The 20,146-nt window shown below is 53.9% G+C and overlaps 1 protein-coding gene across 1 annotated transcript; it reads left to right on the top strand.

Annotated features, from left to right (window-relative positions):
• The first annotated feature begins 8,111 nt into the window (after positions 1-8,111).
• On the top strand, positions 8,112-19,149 carry LOC133214465 (ATP-dependent RNA helicase DDX19B). Its single transcript, XM_061357370.1, has 12 exons — positions 8,112-8,266; positions 9,158-9,206; positions 9,583-9,636; positions 10,381-10,516; positions 13,670-13,762; positions 14,360-14,462; positions 14,804-14,918; positions 15,116-15,293; positions 15,742-15,979; positions 16,063-16,225; positions 16,783-16,974; positions 17,574-19,149. The coding sequence occupies exons 1-12, from the start codon at positions 8,210-8,212 to the stop codon at positions 17,633-17,635; spliced, it is 1,440 nt and encodes a 479-aa protein (XP_061213354.1). The 5' UTR covers positions 8,112-8,209; the 3' UTR covers positions 17,636-19,149.
• The last annotated feature ends 997 nt before the right edge of the window (positions 19,150-20,146 follow it).

Here is a 20,146-nt window from a genome sequence, read left to right as displayed (position 1 = left end):
ATTCCTGAATCCCAGCCAGCAACCTTGGCCATTCCCTGTTCAGTCCTCCTCACCTCCCACTGCAAAGGCTGATCCCACCAGGAGCTGCCCATGGATGCATCCAAGGGGAATGGGAGTTCTCCATGAGCCCCTCATGCACCAGGATGCTCCAATCCATGCTAACAGGGCTTGTAAAGGCAGCAGCTGGCAGGGAGAGGTAGTGAAGGTCATCTCCCTGCCCCGATGGGCGGAGGCCATCGGGATACCCCCCTGCACCGGGAATGCCCGTGTCCGCCATGGAGCTGCCCTGCCAGAGGGGATTTGCTCATCACCCGCTCAGGTACAAGCCTTAGGGGACCCCCGGCAGGACTCAGAGCCCGGTGCCATCCCTGCGGTAAGCAAGCAGCAGAACAGCTCCTCTCCTGCAGCTCCCGCAGGCTCGGAGGAGCCCTGCCCCACAGCGACAGGGAGGACTCCAAGGGCTCTTCCCACTTGCTTTTCCTCTTGGGATGGGGCTGGGAGCCATCAGGCTGCTGCCAGCACAGCCCGGGGGCTGCTCCGCACAGATCGTGTCAGCATCGCCATCCAGTGACTGCAGCGTGGAAAGGGGAGAGCAGGGAGGCTGGAGCGGGGGAGCAGTGGGAGAGGTGGCATCTCTCTCTTATGCCCCCCCAGAGCCCACCACCAACCCCAGAGCTGCTCCCTATCCTGCCTGTGCTGCTCTGGGAGCGGCACTTGGTCCCCATCCAGGTCTCAGGCTGCATCCCCATGATGGGAGCTGGCATCCCCAAAATCAGCCCAGCATCACTGCTGCGCAGAGCATCCCTGCATCCACCCGGTCCTCAGCGTGTGCCCTTCCCACCACCACATGCTCCCTGCCTCCTGCACCATGGGCCATCCCACGGACCCGGACAGACCCCTCCTGACCCGTACCCTCACACTGCCTTTGGCATCTCGGGAGGAGAAGGGAAAACCCTTGGCAAATGCCTTCAGCCACCTGAATCAGCAGAAACACCCCACATCCATAATCCCACCGGGCTGGGGAGCAGCTCAGGGCTGGGGGCACCGACTGTCCCACTCAGGACATGGCACATGAGGATGCTGCCTTTTCCCTTTGCTTTGTAAATGCTTTTTCCTTGACAACCTGCTCTTCTCCATGGCCACAGAGGAGGGAGTGACGCTGGCACCGTGCTGCCCTGCTCCAGCTCACATCCCAGCCAGTTCCAGTGCAGGATTAACGGGGAAGGTGCTGACGCTGCTCCGACGTCTGCAGACGGTCCCTGTGACGTGCGGAGTCTCCATCCCCAGTGCAGGCAGCACCCACTGCCCAGCACTCGGTTATGTCTGGGGCTGGATTGCAAAGGGCAGGGGTGCAGAGGGTGTTTGGGTGCCTGCAAAGTGGGTGCAATGCCCGGAGCACTGCCTGGGTGCATCTGCATCTCTGAGCACTGATGTGCCCTCAAAGCACCCGGCTTTCCACCACGTGTATCAAAGACAGAGGCAGGATAATGCCCTTCTAAGGTGTATTTTCACCCATTGACTAGCACACAGCAAACTGAGCACCCAGCACACGGCCCAGCTCCCGGAGCAGGCTGTGGTCCCTGCAGTGCCACCACCACCAGGTCCATGGCACCTACAGCCAACAAGACCCACTCCAGCACTGGATAACCGGGGTAAAGCCGTGTCCTGCCTGTGGCACATCCCCATGGGAAGGGGTCCAGGGGCAGCTCTGGCTGCACAGGACACACAGGCAGCCGTGTGCAGCCCACCCCGGTGCTGCAGGTGATGGACACGGGTTTGGGTGCTGAACGGCCGCATCACCCCACTGCAGCCCCTCACCAGCCCCACATGGGCTCCCTTGGATGTGTCAGCGCCAGGTCCGAGCCGGACCCGGGTCATCCCGCGCTGCTCACACCGGGTTTATGGCAGCTCGGTGAGCATCCTTCCTTCATCTGTCCCAACCAACACTGACACCCAGCGGCCCGTCGGGATGATTACAGCCCGTGCCCTGCGGGGATGCACGGGAGCGGCCCGGCTGCTGACGGACCCGCTTGCACCACAGCAGGAGCACCACGGCCCTGCGCTGGGGTCTATGGGAGCTGCTGGGCAGCCCCACGGGAGGCAAACCCGAGACAGGAGACACCCTTCGAGCCAGGATCCGGTATCCCCTGCCCCCGGAGCAGCCATGGGAACGCTGCAGGAAGAGCCCAGGCACAGGCAGCGCTCTCCGGTCCCGGGGCAGGGAGGGGATTCGCTGGCTGAGGGCAGCACCTATGGGAGAGACACAGGACACAAGCACTGGGGCAGCAGCACCAGAGGGACCTGGAGCTGCTGGAGCGAGGCCAGAGGAGGCCATGGAGATGCTGCGAGGGCTGGAGCAGCTCTGCTCTGGAGCCAGGCTGAGAGAGCTGGGCTGGGGCAGCCTGGAGAAGAGAAGGCTCCTGAAGGGGAGACCTCAGAGCAGCTCCAGTGCCTAAAGGGGCTGCAGGAAAGCTGGAGAGGGGCTTGGGACAGGGGCCTGTAGGGACAGGCCAAGGGGAATGGCTTGAACCTGCCCGAGGGGAGACTGAGCTGAGCTCTTAGGCAGAAGCTCTTCCCTGTGAGGGTGCTGAGGCGCTGGCACAGGGTGCCCAGAGAAGCTGTGACTGCCCCATCCCTGGCAGTGCCCAAGGCCAGGTTGGACACAGGGGCTTGGAGCAAGCTGCTCCAGTGGAAGGGGTCCCTGCCCGTGGCAGGGGTTGGAACCGGAAGAGCTTTAAGGTCCCTTCAACCCAAACCAGGCTGGGGTTCTACAACCACAGAGACCTGTGGGAACCTCTCCTGGGAAGCTCCAGGATCTTCTCCCTCCCCTCCAACTCCAAGCAGGAAACCAGCAGAACAGGCACCGTGCTTCACCCCGGCACCGCTGCGGACCTGCTGGGGGTGACACCGTGGTACCAGCCCCCCAGCAGTGGCACCGGTGATGCAGCACCCGTCTGAACTGGGATTGACAGCCTCAAGCACAGGCACGTTGTGCCGTCTGTCAGTCACCCCCTGGCCCCAGAGCTGGGTCCCAAGGGCCATGATTCACGTCCCAGGCCCTGTTTCTGGAACCATCAATTACGTCCATGGGCAGACAGCTTTTCTGACACAGGCTTTGGTTAACCCCTGCCTTGCTTGGCTCTGGGCTGAGCCCAAACGCCCTTCAGTGTGCTGGACCTGCAGCAGCCACCCCATGGATGGATCCAGAGCCAAGGACACACACAGGGTCCCCAGGGGCAGCACAGCCCTTCTCCATCCCCCCAGGCACCAAGTCCAAGCTAGGTCCTCGGTGCTTTGAGCCTCACCAGGAGGCTCAGGGTCCCCCCTCTCCCTGCCAAGGTCAGTCCTCCCTTATCCCAGAGCATGTGTCCAGAGCTGGGATATCCCACCCAGGAGAGCACCAGCCTGGCCCCCCCGAAGCATCCTCCCCATCCACAGAGCACGGTCACTGTTGCTGCCTGCACAGCTCTGGGAGGAGAGGGATGCTGAGGAGGCTCCGCATCCAGCTGGGAAAAGGCAAGGCAGGGAAGCAGCAGCTTGCAAAGTGTGGGCTTGTGCCTGCAGAAATATTATGACAGGGAGATCTGTTCAGGGAGCAGCTTTGTGCTGAGGTTGTGCACAGCCTGGGGAGGGAAGAGCCCGCTCACACACACACAGACACCCGGAGACACACAGAGCCCTGCGGAGCACACACAGCCCAGCCTGCTAGAGAGGTGCGGAAAGCAACTGGAGAGCAGCCACTGCTTGTCTTACCTTGCCTGGCAGGAGAGAGAGGAGGAGGAAGAGGAGGAGGAGGAGGAAGGGGATGGGGAGGGTTGGAGCAACTTGACCCGCTCCAGCCACCCCCTGTGCCTGCCCTCAGCGGGGTTTGGGGGCAGGAAGGGCAGGAGAAATCCCGAAGGCGTCAGGCACGGCTTCAGGCTGCTTTTGTCTGGGAAAGACACGGAGAGAGGGAGATAAGCACAGAGAGGGAAAGGGAGGGAGAGGGAGAGGGAGCAAGCGCCAGGGCTGGCGGGGGGAGCGCTGCACAACAGAGCCCTCAGCAACCTGTGGCATCCCCTCCGCTCCCGGGGTCCTCTGTGGGGCAGCGGTGCCGGGAGGGACCGCACCAGTCACCCCGAAACACCCCAGTGGCTTCTCTGCTCCCCCCGCCCCCCGGGGCTCAGCGGTGGAGGAGATGCTCCTCACATGGAGGGCTGGGAGACAAAGGGGGATGTGACCCATTCCCGGGATGTTCCACAACCGGGATGGGAAGGACCCCGTTTCACTTCTCCCCCCACCCCGCACCCCGAAGGATGCTCCTTTAGCCCCCCCAAATCAGGATGCATCACCCTTCACCAGCCTCTTGCACAGCCCCAGCCACCCCCCCATGCTATGGTCGCTGTCCCCGTCTCAGCTCATCACCACCAAGCACCAAGCTGTGGGCACACAGAGGGACCCCCTGGACCGGGGGGATGTGCTGATGTGGGATAGAGCCCCTGCCCCAAGCGCATCACACTGCAGTGCAGGAAAACCCGACCTGTAGAGCAAAGGGGAAACTGAGGCAGCAGGAACGGCCCCACCGGGGCCACTGCCCCAGAGCAGAGCTGGACCTGAGCCTGGCTCTGAGCACACAAGTGGGTAAAGCTGGTACCTACATTCAGTGATACTGGTGCTGCTGCTGCTGACAGGTAGCTCACCAGTACTGGAAACACCATCACCTCCATGGGGAAGAGCTCCATGAGCTGCAGGAGGACAGAGTGCTTTCCCCTTGCCTCACCCTATGCTGAGACATGGATCCACCGCGCATCTGGCTGGTTCCATTGTCCCACCGCAGACCCGTCTTGGGCAGTAAAGCCACCACCAGCAGCACTCCAAGCCCCCAAACCCACCCTCTAACCCCCACATCTCCCTTTGTGTCTGCATTCAGATGGCCCCAGAGCGTTTTCTCCCTCCCCTTGTCTCTAAGACACCCAGACAAGAGCTGTGTCACTAAACCCAGCTCCAGAGCCTGGCTTAAGCCCTGAAGCTTGAGGATTTACAGCTCTAGACAAGTAAGCACTGAGGAACCCATGTCCCGTGTTCCCAGTGCCAGTTAAAGTGTTTGTTTGCTGTGGCTTCTGGCTCCTGAGAAGAAAATAACATATGTCAGGAGAAATGCTGGGATCCACACCAACAAATCTGGGAGCTGCAGCACATTTAGTTATAACAGAGCCAGATCCAGCATGGAGATGGGAGACTGGGAGAACAGAAACAGAGCTGGTTCGGGGAGCTGACATTGGGTGCTGAAGGTGAGGCTGCATCACCAAGGGATGCTCAAAAGCAGCCTTCACTCCTCATTGTCTCCAGGCTGCCCCAGCCCAGCTCTCTCAGCCTGGCTCCAGAGCAGAGCTGCTCCAGCCCTCGCAGCATCTCCATGGCCTCCTCTGGCCTCGCTCCAGCAGCTCCAGGTCCCTCTTGTGCTGCTGCCCCAGAGCTGGAGCAGGGATGCAGGGGGTTCTCCCCCTGTTCCTTTTCATTCTACCCTCATTATTTAATGTCTCAGACTTGTTTTGGCTCCCTGCTCTGCTCCCATTGAAAACCTCCTCGCGTTCAGCTCCTGCATCCAGCATCCTCCCGGGCACTGCGATGAGTTGCCATGGCAAAGGAAAAGCCCTGATGTCACCTCTGCAAATGCAACTGCCCACCCCAAATTCACGCGTGTGGCTGGGGAGGGGGGGTCTGATGGACAGAGGGACACGGGGCTTCCACTTCCAAAGAGGAAACGGAATCCAATGGGAAAGCATCAGGTGACAGCAATCAGCAATCAGGGGGTGAGCTGGAAGGAAAAGAACCATCAGAGGAGCACTTAGAGCAGGGCCTGTGCTCATGTGCTGACACCAGCAACGCTCCACGAGGTGTGGGCAGGGTCCTGGGGCACAGAAGGAGGTAGGAGCTCACCTGGGCAGTTTTGAGTTGTGGGAACAACGAAGTGGCTCCATGCCTCTGTTAACAGGACAGGGAAGCAACCATCGTCTTGGGGCCTTCTGGCTGATGCTGCGGGCTTGGCCTCTGACCGTGCAGTAAAACCCAGATCCGGCCCCCCCTCGAGGGCTGCTCCCTCCCCACTGGGTTCAAGGAAGCACAAACGCTGCCCAGGACGAGGAACTCCCGCGGGCTCTTCCCAGGCTTTGTTCCCTCTGCTCACCTTCACCCCGAGCCCGAAGGCACCGCTCTGAGAGCGGGGCTGAGCCAGCCCCTGCCCCGCAGCAAGAGGCAGGGCACGAAGCGCTGCTCCTGCCGCTGCCGCTCGTCCCGCAGCTCCTTTCCACCTGCGGCTCCTTCACACACGCCCCGGCCCCGGCTCCCAGCGGGATTCGGTGTGAGGCATACAGGAATGATTCGAGTCAGCGGCTTAGGAGTCCTTGTCATCATTGTACCTGCGCTGGAATCGGAAATCCTTGAAATCATTGTAGCATGTGTGGGACGTATAAGAATGATCAGATTATGATAGATGTTCCTGTCAATACAGCGATAAAAGAGAAGAAGAAACAAAGGAATAATCCTTCCTAATCAAACACTTTGTTACTTTAAGGGGTACTTTGTTTAACTACTTGAATGTCTCAAACGCTTTGCTAACTACAGGGGTACTTTGTTTAACTGCTTGAATGCCTTGAGGGGGTTAGGTAATCAAGAGATACATCCTGTTACAGGCTGAGGTGAAACTTGTGTATTGAATAAGTAACTACATAAGCAATGGAATTTAGGGGGGCTGAGATGGTGGTTAAGCTTGTGACAGACATTCCCTGTTAATGCATTGCCAAGGAATTCAATAACTTTTTAAGACGTTTCTTCACCCAAAGATAAGATCCCAGCAACAGGAGGAGAACAATGAAAAGGAACCACGTCGATATTGGGGTGAAGGAGACGACAGGATTGGCTGAAACCCAAGACCGAGGAGTATAAGACACTGTACCCCAGAAATCTCGGGGTGCGTCTTGGGTGGAGCGGAGACTCCCCAGCGCACCCAGCGCTGCTTGCTTATTGCCTCTCCATATTAATCAATTGTAATAAAAGATTAATTAAATCAGATCATGGCCAAGACAGAATTTTTATAACAGTGGGAAACCCACGTCCTGATCCCAAACACTGAGGGGCCAGCCCCACTGCACAGAGCACAGCCTGAGCACAGCCCCACACCACAGCACAACCCAGAATGCACAGTGACACCACCATCCATCCATCCATCCATCCGTCCATCCACTCATCCATCCATCCATCCACCCACCCACCCACCCATCCATCCATCCATCCACCCATCCATCCATCCATCCACCCATCCATTATCCATCCACCCATCCATTATCCATCCATCCACTCGTCCATCATCCATCCATCCATCCACCCATCCATCCCTCCATCCATCCCTCCATTCACCCATCCATCCCTCCATCCATCCCTCCATCCATCCCTCCATCCCTCCCTCCATTCACCCATCCATCCCTCCATCCATCCATCCATCCCTCCCTCCATCCATCCATCCATCCACCCACCCATCCCTCCATCCATCCGTCCATCCCTCCATCCATCCATCCCTCCATCCATCCATCCCTCCATCCCTCCATCCCTCCATCCATTCATCCCTCCATCCATCCCTCCATTCACCCATCCATCCATCCATCCACTCATCCATCCATCCATCCATCCATCCATCCACCCATCCATTATCCATCCATCCCTCCATCCATCCATCCCTCCATCCATCCATCCATCCATCCACCCATCTATCCCTCCATCCACCCCTCCATCCATCCCTCCATTCACCCATCCATCCATCCATCCACTCATCCACCCATCCATTATCCATCCATCCATCCATCCATCCATTCATGCCCCCTCCATCCATTCCCGACCCTCCCCCTCCACACCCCCCAATCCATTCCTGCCCCCACCTACTTCTACCCCCAATCTTTTTCTGTCCCCTTTCATCCGTTCCTCCCCCCTTCATCCCTGCCCTCATTCATTCCTGCCCCCCAACCCATTCCTACCCCCTCCATCCATCCCTACCCCCCCCAGCGCTGTTCCTGCCCCCCGGAACGCGGCGCTCCCGGAACGCGGCGCTCACAGCGCGGTTGCGGCCGGGGCCGGGGCTGGGCGGGGCGGGGCGGGGCCGTGGCGGCGCAGGCGCTCTCCCCTTCCCGGCGCCATTGCGGCTGCTCAGGGCGAACCCGGTGCCAGCCGCGGCCCGGACATGGCCACCGACTCCTGGGCCCTGGCTGTGGACGAGCAGGAGGCGGCGGCCGAGTCGGTGAGTGGGGCTGGGGCTGCGGGGCCCGGCGCTGGAGCAGCGAGCGCCGATCCGGAGGAGCCCCCGTTCCCCCCCGGTTTGTTCGTGCCGCAGCCGCGGGGCCCTGCGGCAGCACCGCCCCGGGCCCGCGCTCCGCTTCGGGAGCACTGAAACCCCTTTGTTAGCACTGAAACCCCTTTATTAGCACTGAAACCCCTTTATTAGCACTGAACCCTCTTTATTCTCCTCCCCCTTTCCAGTCCCGTTCGTCTCTCGAGGCCCCGCACCCCCCTGCCCGCGCAGCCCCGTTGCCGCTCGTCCTCCCTGCGGGCTGCGTTCCAGGAGCCCCCAAATCCCCCTTTTCCTCTGGTTTCTTCTGATAAGAGCGGTATTTGTGTGGGGCTGGGGTTTTGTGTTCCCCCGCGCTGCACTTGAGGGTTGGAGAGCGGTAGATCGTGCCCCGGGTGGTGGTTGGGCCCAAGGCTGCTTTCCCCAGCACGGTTTGGGCGGTGGAAGCAGCCCTGGGTGAGCGGGACCGTGTCCGGCTGCTGGGGCCGTGCTTGGCTCCGGTTCCAGCCACCAGCAGGGCTGGGGGAGAGTGGGGATGCAGGGCCAGGAAACAGCTCCCTTCTCCGTGTTGCAGCCTAGAGAAAGCTGTGTTTCTGTTCGGGCGCACGGAGTGGAGCTCACCGCAGGGACCTCATCCCATTTCCCTCCCAGCACAGGGGTTTGGTGGGCGCTGTGCAGTGGATTTAGCTGGTGGTGGGTCCTGGATGGGAGCTCACAGGGAAGAGCCTAAGAGCTCAGCTCAGTCTCCCCTCTGACAGGGTAAAGCCATTCCCCTTGGCCTGTCCCTACATCCCTTGTCCAAAGCCAGCACAGCTCTGATGTTGTGTTTTTCCTTGTCTCTAGTTGAGCAGTTTAAACCTGAAGGAGGAAAAATCCAAACCAGATGCCAATGGTGAGTGACAGCCACTGGAATGGTGCCAGAAAGGGGATGGTGTTCTTCCATTGCCAGATTCCTAATTAGTTAAGGAATTCTGGAAAGGGGAAATATAAAGCTAAGATTAAAAGCTTCACATGCTGGTTCTGCTGGGCTAACCTGTTAAATGCTGGTTTGCTGTATTCAAGGAGCAGAATCTGTTGTGTGGTTGATAAAGAGCAGTTTGGCTGCATGGAGCAAGTGATACCTTGGGTTTCTTCCACACCCAGACAGAGCAGAGCTGTTCCCATCAGGGAAATGAGCTTGTCCCACAGTCTTAGAACCCTAAAACTCCTTGGGGTGGGCAGTTGCTGAGGCCTGAGCTTACATCTACCCCAAACCTGTTTGGCTTTAGGTGCTGTTGTCAAGGCAGATGATAACATTGAGAAGACAGAGGATGAGGAGAAGGGTAAGTGGTGCCTTGGAAAATCCTTTGGCAGGGAATGTTGGAAGGAAATGGATTTTGTATGTACTTCAAGTAAGTCTGCCTTATGTCTTGGGATGGCTGAGCTTGTATCCTGCCCCAAGGACTTAATTGTAAGACATGTCTTTCCTCCATAATGCCTTTAAGGCCATTGGGTCCTGGAATAACTTGGGAGCCTCCTGGATTAGAGTGGAGAGGAATAAGGGGATAGCAGAAAACAGCTTTATTAGCAGAACCCTAAAGTGCAGCAGTTTAACCTCCTGCTTTGTACTCGTTTATCCTCAGCCCTTGCTGCATTTCAGCCTGGGCATCTTTCAAAGTCCAGTTTGTCCTCAAAACTTCCTTTAAAAAGGAAAAAAAAAGGGCCCTAAAAGGTTTCTGTCTGCCCCCATGTTGGGTAATAGTGAGGCTTCAGACCTGCCCTGCCTTCCAGTTAGACCCTGAGCGTATTGTATCTTAATTCCTGTCTTCAGGGAGCTTGTGTTCTGTACCTGTTAAGCTCCCCCTTAAACCAGTGCTCACTTTTGTTTGTCTTCCTGGCTATTAAATGGGAATCTATGATACTGTGATAGGTTTCTCACTCAGGTTTGCTTATGCCATTGCTCTGTAATGAAGAAGGGCAGTGTTTGGATCCACCTTGTCCTTTTTAGCTGGCTCAGTAAAGCCAGTTAGAGCCCAGTGGAGCAGGGTGGGACTGAGTTCTCTTTCTTCTCCCTCCTATCTCCCTAGAGGACAGAGCTGCCCAGTCCTTGCTGAACAAGCTGATCCGCAGTAACCTGGTTGACACCACAAACCAGGTGGAGGTGCTGCAGAGGGACCCCACATCCCCTCTCTACTCCGTGAAGTCTTTTGAGGAGCTGCGACTGTAAGTGCTGGTTGCTTCAGAGCTGCTGGAGGGGTCATGCTGGGCTGAGCCAGAGGCTTCCTGCATTGAGCTCTTAAACCTGGGAGCAGAAACATGCAGCAGGCTCGCTCGTGACTGGGGTTTGCAGTGTACTGTGTGGCCCACTCAGTCGTGGGAAGCCTCGCTCTTGAGCTGCACTGACTCACTCATGGTGAGGTTGCAAGAGCAGATGGGAATTTGGAGCTGGAGCCTCTCCTTGTGTCCTGTGACGTTCCCTGGCTGGGCAGGAGATAGCCTTTCTGCTTCAAGTTACTGCACATTTATCATTCATAAATTAACATATCATTTATTGGTATGGAATCACAGAATCCCAGACTGGTTTGGGCTAAAGGGACCTTAAACCCCATCCAGCTCCAACCCCTGCCATGGGCAGGGACCCCTTCCACTGGAGCAGCTTGCTCCAAGCCCCTGTGTCCAACCTGGCCTTGAGCACTGCCAGGGATGGGGCAGCCACAGCTTCTCTGGGCACCCTGTGCCAGTGCCTCAGCACCCTCACAGGGAAGAGCTTCTGCCTAAGAGCTCAGCTCAGTCTCCCCTCTGCAGGTTCAAGCCATTCCCTTTGTCCTGTCCCTACTAAATTGATGATTCAAAAACAAGGAGAATGATCTTATCCTGGTGCCTTGTGAAGGCTTCCATCCAAAACAAGCTCGTTTTAATTCCTGCCAGCACTGCTTTCTATCATCAGCTCTAGCAACACTACTCTTGAGTTTTAACATGTGGGTCTTGGTCTTCAAATGCACCACAGATCTCAGGTGAGGAGAGGAGGGAGGGCTGTCCCACCAAGGTGTGTGAATTGCAAAGAGACCTTTTCTGTGCTAGAGGCACCATCGTTTTGCTCCTGCAAATATGGGAGCACTGGAGGGAGGTGTTCCAGCAGTACAGCAGTGTTTTGGGATACGTGATCTTTGTTTTCTTTGTGGAAGGAATGAACACAACCATCTTCTGTTCCTGTTCTCTGTTGGTTGTTTGTGAAGGCCCCACAGCAGCAGTGAGTAGCACAAAGGGAAAAGCTTATCTCTTCTCTGCTGGCAATATCGGATTTATGTACTGGAAAGGCTACTCCCTATTGAATACCTTTTCCAGTGGGGATTCCAGAGCAGTGCTAGCTGTATTTAAGACATAACATGACAAAGAGCTGTCCTGTTGCTTATGTTGATGATCCCAGGCTTGTTGCTCTTTTGTAAGCTCCACAGGGAAGTGGGAGCCCATGAGGCTTCACTGGGAAACATCAGGATGTCATTTTGCTGTGTTAATGTGAGTGGTTGAATGTCTAACGCATAGAAAACCTGAGCTCCTGAGCAGCCTGTTAGCCTAATTCCCATCTTCCAGAAGCCAAATAATCCAAGGGAGTTAATGATGGGCCCAGCCAGACTAATTGAGGCTTCATTTTGTTAGGGTTTGGTGTATCCTTGGCAACTGTTGCAGAGTTGGGTTTTGTGTGTCTTTGCTTTTGAGCAGCACAGGGTTATGTTTTCAAAGAGCTTTTGTTCAGCCATCATCTGAAAGGAATATGGGAGATTTAAAAAGCATGTTGGGCTGAATGAGAAGTTCTTAATAGCAGGCAGTGCTGGGCAGGAAACCTGTAACCTGCTTTGAAAGGAAAGCCCTTGCTTCTGAGCACCACTGCAGCACTCCAGTGAGCCCTCGGAGGTCATCAGCTAAGAGATCACTAGCAGTGGAACCTGAATTTTAGGCTATTCTTGGATCTCCTTGTCTACACAAGCGCCTGCTGAGGCCAAAAAGCAATTTATGAGCACCTGATGATGAGCAGTGTCACCACAGCATTAGGTTTGAGTGCTGGGGTAAGCCACAGATCACTGGGTGAAGTCACAGTGAGCTAAACTGATTATCAGTTGCCAGTTTTGTGCGCTAAGCCAGTGTCACCCTGCTCTTCTTAGGTGACAGTTTGTATTGCAGAATCCATCACAGCTTCCTGAAGTCCTCACAATGGTTTCATGATGTTCCACTTCATTCTGTTCCTTGTATGCTGAGGTTGCTTTGCCCCATATTTGAGTCTTCAAGGAGTGGGAATTTTGGTGTTAAAATGAGGTGTAGCTGAGAAAAAGGGATTGACCTAAAGGAGAGGATTAATGCTTTCTGCTCTGGGATTCCTGGGTGGTTGGGAAAGCTGCTTTAGAACAAGGAGCAGCTACAGGAACAAGTGGCAGCCTTAGAACTCTGACACAAGGTTATCCATGTAGCTGTGGAAGGCAGGTGTGCAGCATCACTGAGTAAAGAGGGGGTTTGCAAACCTGCTCTGCAGACCTCCTGCTGTCAGTTCTTGTGTCTGCACAGAGACTTCACTGCTGCGATTGTAGTGGGTGCACAGAAAGGGGCAGCTCCAAGAGTGGTTGCAAGGGGGTTTTTCCTTTAACTTTTTGTACACAAATGAAACTCCAGTGTACTTCCGTACATCACAGAATCCCAGAGTGGTTTGTGTTGGAAGGGGCCTTAAAGCTCATCCAGTTCCAGCCCCTGCCACGGGCAGGGACACCTTCCACTGGAGCAGCTTGCTCCAGGCCCCTGTGTCCAACCTGGCCTTGAGCACTGCCAGGGATGGGGCAGCCACAGCTTCTCTGGGCACCCTGTGCCAGCGCCTCAGCACCCTCACAGGGAAGAGCTTCTGCCTAAGAGCTCAGCTCAGTCTCCCCTCGGGCAGGTTCAAGCCATTCCCCTTGGCCTGTCCCTACAGGCCCTTGTCCCAAGCCCCTCTCCAGCTTTCCTGCAGCCCCTTTAGGCACTGGAGCTGCTCTAAGGTCTCCCCTTCAGGAGCCTTCTCTTCTCCAGGCTGCCCCAGCCCAGCTCTCTCAGCCTGGCTCCAGAGCAGAGCTGCTCCAGCCCTCGCAGCATCTCCATGGCCTCCTCTGGCCTCGCTCCAGCAGCTCCAGGTCCCTCTTGTGCTGCTGCCCCAGAGCTGGATCAGGGCTGCAGGGGGGGTCTCCCCAGAGCACAGCAGAGGGGCAGGATCCCCTCCCTGAGCTGCTGCTCATGCTCTGGGGGTGCAGCCCAGCACACGGGGGGTTCTGGGCTGGAGTACACAGTGACGGGTGTCACTTGTCACAGGTGCTTCTCCTCAGGGCTGCTCTCAGTGACAGTATAAACCTCTGTTTTCAGGAAACCACAGCTCCTGCAAGGAGTCTATGCCATGGGCTTCAACAGACCATCTAAGATACAGGAGAACGCGCTGCCCATGATGCTTGCTGAGCCGTATGTACTCATCCTGTACTCCCTTCCAGTGCAGGAAGGATTTGAAAGATGCATTGTGCTGTTACTGAGCTCTGGATGGGAGGGTGAAGGTGGGGAAGCTGTCTGGGCCATGGTGAAAGGTTTCCAGTGCCATGGTGTTTCTGTGGCACCCTGGATTTGCCCGTTTCCTGGGGCTGGTGCTGAACACAGTGCCATAGTGCTTGGCTGAGGTCAGTCCAGTTTTCCTACTTGGTGTAGGGTAGAAACTCATGCAGATGCAGCAATCCTGAGTGCATGGGTGCAGTTGAGGTGCGTTGGGGATTTCCTCTCTGTTCCCTGAGCTGAAATGCATTCAGTGGGAAGACACTAGGGGGAGATGTATGAAATGGAAAAGTACTGACAGGTTTTCCTTCGGAAGCTCCATGAAGGCTGGTAAAGGCCAGAAACCACCTTCTGTGCCCTATGGAGTGAAGCTGGCAAAGGCAGCACCATTGCACAGCAGTGGTAGCTCTTAAAGGCATTACAATGCCACTCGCTGGGGTTTTGTTGTCCTTCAACCCATGAGTACGTGTCTGGGTGGTTCCTCTGGTTGAGCTCCTGTTGCTGTGTGTTCTGCAGCCCACAGAACCTGATTGCACAGTCTCAGTCTGGCACTGGCAAGACGGCTGCCTTTGTCCTGGCCATGCTCAGTCGTGTGGAGCCTGGGAACAAGTATCCACAGGTAAGTCTTCTGGGATGTGAGTGTTGCAGGGGCTTGTGGTGGTGAAATGCCACCTAGTGAAGAAGCTGGGCTTCTCTTGAGACCTTTGATAGTGATTTCACAGTTTGATGAACCTGTCTCTGTGATCTGTTGCTTAGCAGGGAATGGGGATTTGGGGATCTTAGCAAAGCACCTTTAATGCAAACAGTGTGGATTTTGGTCACAACTTGTTCCTGTTAGTCCCTGCCTTGCATCACGCAGGGTGATCTGTGAGGAGATAAATAGGGGGTATCATAAGCAAGTGTGATAGCATTGCCTGTGGTGTTGATCATCTCAAACATGTTATCCCTCTGTCCCACCAGTGTTTGTGCCTTTCCCCAACGTATGAGCTGGCACTGCAGACAGGAAAAGTGATTGAGCAGATGGGGAGGTTTTATCCAGAGCTGAAACTTGCCTATGCTGTCCGAGGCAATAAGTGTGAGTACAGTGATGCAGAGTGAGTGAGGCAATAAGTGTGAGTACAGAGTTGGAAATGAGACTGGAAATGAGACTACAATGTTCTTTGGGTGCAGTACATTAAACCAACAGTGGAGCAGTTGAGACTGGTTGAGGGAGGGGCAGAGCATTCCACTGTGCAGCTTGCCTTACAAAAGCCATTCTTTCTATCCCAACAGTGGAGAGAGGTCAGAAGATCTCGGAGCAGATTGTGATCGGCACTCCTGGCACTGTGCTGGACTGGTGTTCCAAGCTCAAATTCATAGATCCCAAGAGAATCAAAGTGTTTGTGTTGGATGAGGCTGATGTGATGATAGCAACGCAGGGCCATCAGGACCAGAGCATCCGCATTCAGAGGTAAGGGCTGGCTGTACCTTGCCCAAGGTGATACTGGTGCCTTTAATTACAGCTCTTCTGCAACACAAGAGACAGCAGGGTTAGATTCTTGAGTGGTGTCTTCACCGATGAAGCAACAAGATTAAACTGATATATTTAGCTCTAATCCAGCTGGTTAATAGAGGCAGTGTCAGGGGGTGACAAGCAGTTTCATTTTCTCACAGAATTAAAAAGCCTGTCCCTGGAGCAGGGTTTATTCATTGGTAAGAAGGCAAGTCTGGATGCCACTGGTCCATGAGGGAGCGATGGGGTGTTGCTGAGATTAGCGTTAGCTCTTCCAGCCACTGGAATGACTCTGCTGAGGTTATTGTTCTGCTTTGCTCATGGCTTTAATCCCATCAGGAGATCTGGGGTGGGGGGGGGTGACAGTGGTGCACGGGAACCCTGCCCATTTTGCTCTCTCTTGCAGAATGCTCCCCAGGGACTGCCAGATGCTGCTGTTCTCAGCCACCTTTGAGGATTCCGTGTGGAAGTTTGCTCAGAAAGTTGTTCCTGACCCAAACATCATCAAACTGAAGCGAGAGGAGGAGACTCTGGACACTATTAAGCAGTACTATGTTCTGTGCAGTAACAGAGATGAGAAGTTCCAGGCTCTCTGTAACATCTATGGTGCAATCACCATTGCCCAGGCCATGATCTTCTGCCATGTGAGTCCTTTCTGGGAATGTCCCAATAATCCCGGCAGTGTCTGCTGGTGCTCGGTGCTCACAAACCTCACTTTGTGTTTCAGACTCGGAAGACAGCCGGGTGGCTGGCAGCAGAGCTCTCCAAGGAAGGCCATCAGGTGGCACTGCTCAGCGGGGAGATGATGGTGGAGCAGAGAGCTGCGGTCATAGAGCGCTTCCGAGAGGGCAAAGAGAAGGTGCTGGTGACCACAAACGTCTGTGCTAGAGGTAGGGCATGGCAGAGCTGGGCTGGGTTGAAGCAGCAGTTCCTGACATAACAGATAAGCTTCTGGAAAGAATTTGCATCCTTGAGTGTCCCAGTCTGGACAAATTGGGGTCCTTAAAGTCATTCCTGCTGACCAGGGCTGTGCATATAAAGATGATGTGGGCAAACACAGGATTCCTTGTAGGATTCCTGCAGCTTGAGATGAGAAAGTCCATCCTGTGAGGAGCCTGCTTGGAACTGCTGAGCCTCAGTCTTTAAAATAACCATGTGCCAAAATACAGAGACCTGGCCTTGAACGCTGCCAGGGATGGGGCAGCCACAGCTTCTCTGGGCACCCTGTGCCAGTGCCTCAGCACCCTCACAGGGAAGAGCTTCTGCCTTATCTCCAACCTGAATTTCCCTTGTTTCAGTTTGAACCCATCACCCCTTGTCCTGTCCATTTGTGCTGTTGGGTAACCTGGGTATGGTGAGCAAACTGCCCATGGGTTGGGCCAGAGGCAGCTGCTTCTGCTCTGAGGTGGTTTAATAGATCTGCCATTGGATGCTTTCTGTTTCTCAGGGATTGATGTGGAGCAGGTCTCTGTTGTTATCAATTTTGACCTTCCTGTGGATAAAGATGGAAATCCAGACAATGAGACGTATCTGCACCGAATTGGACGTACGGGTCGCTTTGGGAAGCGAGGACTGGCTATTAACATGATAGACAGCAAGCACAGCATGAACATTCTCAACAGAATCCAGGAGCATTTCAGTATGTACCCTCAAACTTTCTTCTTTCTTTAAACTTAGTTCTTTCTGTAGGGTTTTGATTAGCTGTGTTCTGAGCACATCTAATGGGTGTTTGTTGAGCCTTAAACTAACCACACATCAGCTATGTGTTGTGCAGTCATAGAATCCCAGCCTGGTTTGTGTTGGAAGGAACCTTAAAGCTCCTCCAGCTCCAGCCCCTGCCACAGGCAGGGACCCCTTCCACTGGAGCAGCTTGCTCCAAGCACCTGTGTCCAACCTGGCCTTGAGCACTGCCAGGGATGGGGCAGCCACAGCTTCTCTGGGCACCCTGTGCCAGCGCCTCAGCACCCTCACAGGGAAGAGCTTCTGCCTTATCTCCAACCTGAACTCCCCCTGTTTCAGTTTGAACCCATCACCCCTTGTCCTATCATTACAGTCCCTGATGAAAGGCCCCTCTCCAGCATCCTTTTAGCCTCCTTCAGACACTGGAAGCTGCTCTGAGGTCTCCACACAGCTTCTCTTCTTCAAAGACAAACCTCATCTCCCTGAGCCCAGCTGAAGGAAGCAGCTTTCCCTTCTCTGTGTTACAAACCCTGATGAGATTCTTCGTCATTTTTCTAGGCAAAAAGATCAGCAGATTGGATACGGACGACTTGGATGAGATTGAGAAGATCGCTAACTGAAGCACAGTTGCTGGAGCCAGTGTGTTCCCTGCTGTGGAAGCTCTCCCACTCCAATTGGATCAGCGCTCGGATTGGCACACCTCAGCTAGTCCCAAAAAGGACTCTAAGATCTGAGTATACAAAAATTACCTCATTTTAAATTGCAGTTGGACTTCAAATTGTGCAACTTGTAGGGAGGAAGAGGAAATGTTTACAGAAGCATTTAACATTTCTTAGTTTAGCCTTAAAAACGGGAAGATCTTTAGAATTCTAAGAAATACACTTGCCAAAATCTGGGCAATAGCAGATTATCTAAAGCAAATTGAAGATGAATAGAAAAACTTTATTGCCTTGAATTGGAATACATGTTCAGCATTAACCTGATCAGTTAAAATCCAACAGCTGAATAGATAATGGACAGAAGGAAAGAAATGAGAACCCACAAATAACCCCAAACAAGGCAGCTGTCTCTGGGTGAAATACTCGACTTGTACAAAATAGGATGTCATTCTCTTTGGCGCTCCCCTGAGCTCTTTACGCCTCATTTCTGGCTTCCTGATGGATTTGCCCTGCTTTTCCTTACGTAAATTGTCCTAAGGATGTCTCCAGTAGCTCATTCTTGCAAACACAGGTGCCGTGTTGTTTCTGCTGGGCAGCATTTTCATTTAGTTTGTCCTTGAGTTGTTCGAATGGCCACTGTCCGGTGGGGATGGAGCTCAAGTATCTCCTTGAGAGGTTTACCTGAAGCCTTTGACCTCACCAGGGAGTAGGTGGATGGGGAGGGATAGTGTGAAAGGAACTGTACTAATGAATGTGATGATTAGAGTCACCTCCATGCAATGCTAATAATAGGTGGACTGGGGATCAGTCACCTTCAGGCAGGTTCTGAGATGCTGCTGTGGAGCCCAGCATGAATAATGGACAGAACTGCTGGGCTGCACCCATAGGGGTAGCAGTCAGTCAATCAATCAATCATGCTAGCTTGGATTGACCAAACCCAACCCTTTTAGACCACCACATTTCCCCTGTTCCAGTCCCAGAGTTCGGAGTTCAGTGGTTCAGCCAAGTCCCAGCTGGAAAGTGCTCTGCTTCCACTGTGCTCGTAGTGCAGTCCCTCATCCCGGGTGTCCCTGCTGGAGAAGGAGTGACATACAACTTCCATGCTCGGGCTCTTGGCTCGGTTGGGACCATTCCTGTGTGGGTTGTTCCCAGCCTGGTTTCCAAGGAGAAGGAGACCCCTGAACTGGAACTTAGGGTGCACAGCTCTTTTGGGGGAAAAATGGGATGTGCTCGGTGCAGGAATCACTTCCAGAACAAATGTATAAATTGTAAATTTACCTAGGACTTTTGTTTCTTTGCAATTTTGGCCATCCTATTCTGTTCAAAGACAGGAACATGAATCCTTTTACCAAGTAAAAAAAAAAGGCTCATTTAAAAATGTACCTAAAATTTTAGGAACTCGTGCACCCTTTTATCGATTTGTATAAAGGCTTTAGTGAAAAAAAAAAAAGAAAAAAAAACAACTTAAAATGAAACTTTTTGTATTCTGGGGTGTATCTATTTTTATTCTGTTGGAAACCTATTTAATGTGGCCGGTGAGTGAGTGCGTGGCGCGTGGAAGACTTGTTGCAATCACCTACTTTAATAGTACAGCTGAATGACCTGGTGACAGCAGAGGATGGGGTTGAGTTGGCAGGAAAGCTGCTGCTGGTCCTGTGTGCTGTTTCTAATGTACTTTGAATTGGAATAAAGAACATTAACTGAGCAATGGCTCTTCTTGCTTCAATGCTTTGTTGGTTTAAAGCCTTAACTAAGGCCATTTTCAACCATGAATCCAGAGTTTTCTCTTTATGACCTTCTCAAAGCAGCCTATGATGGGGTGAACTTCACCTGATTGAATCTGAGATTCCTAAATTCTTATTCTATGATTCTGCACCATAAATGGGGTCAGATAACTGCTGTTCTTCCCTCCCTGGTGCTTCTTGGGCCAGACTTGCTGCTGAGATCCCCCCTGCATCCATCCCTCAAAGACTTCTGTAGGGAAGAGAAAGGGAACTGGGGGAGACAAGGTGTTTTCCCTTGCACTAGCCAAGACAAGACTTCATGTGATTTAGGAAAAGGAAATAACTAATATGCCCATCTTTGGAAATGCTAGAGCCTGGGTGAGTTTGAAGACCAAACTCATTCAGTTTTATCTTAACATGGATACCTTTTAACTTAACTTTTATCTTAATATTCAGGAGGAGTAAATATCCTCCAGCTTGAGAAGTGCTGTCCCCTGACAATCCAAGTTGCTCTTTCCTCTTCTATCCTTGGTTGAAGCATCAGCCCCTGTGCCCTCTCAAACCCGTGTGGTGGTCACTGTATCCCTGGCTGTTAGCACTTCCTCTCCTGCCATCCTGTACTTGATACAGGATGGAGAGAGGAGCTCCAGGAAGGCATATGCAAGGTGCTGAGGGCAAAGTCCTGGTTGGATATTCCCTGAGGTATCTGCTATCAAATTAACAGTTTCTTGTGTCCCACAAGATGCAA

This window comes from Neopsephotus bourkii, unplaced genomic scaffold, assembly GCF_033783945.1.
Source record: "Neopsephotus bourkii isolate Nb327-2 ecotype Australia unplaced genomic scaffold, CSIRO-AGI_Nbou_v1 NB_891, whole genome shotgun sequence".
NCBI lineage: Eukaryota > Metazoa > Chordata > Aves > Psittaciformes > Psittacidae > Neopsephotus > Neopsephotus bourkii.
Note: the sequence above shows the minus strand (reverse complement) of the source record. Positions and strands in the feature narration are given on the sequence as shown.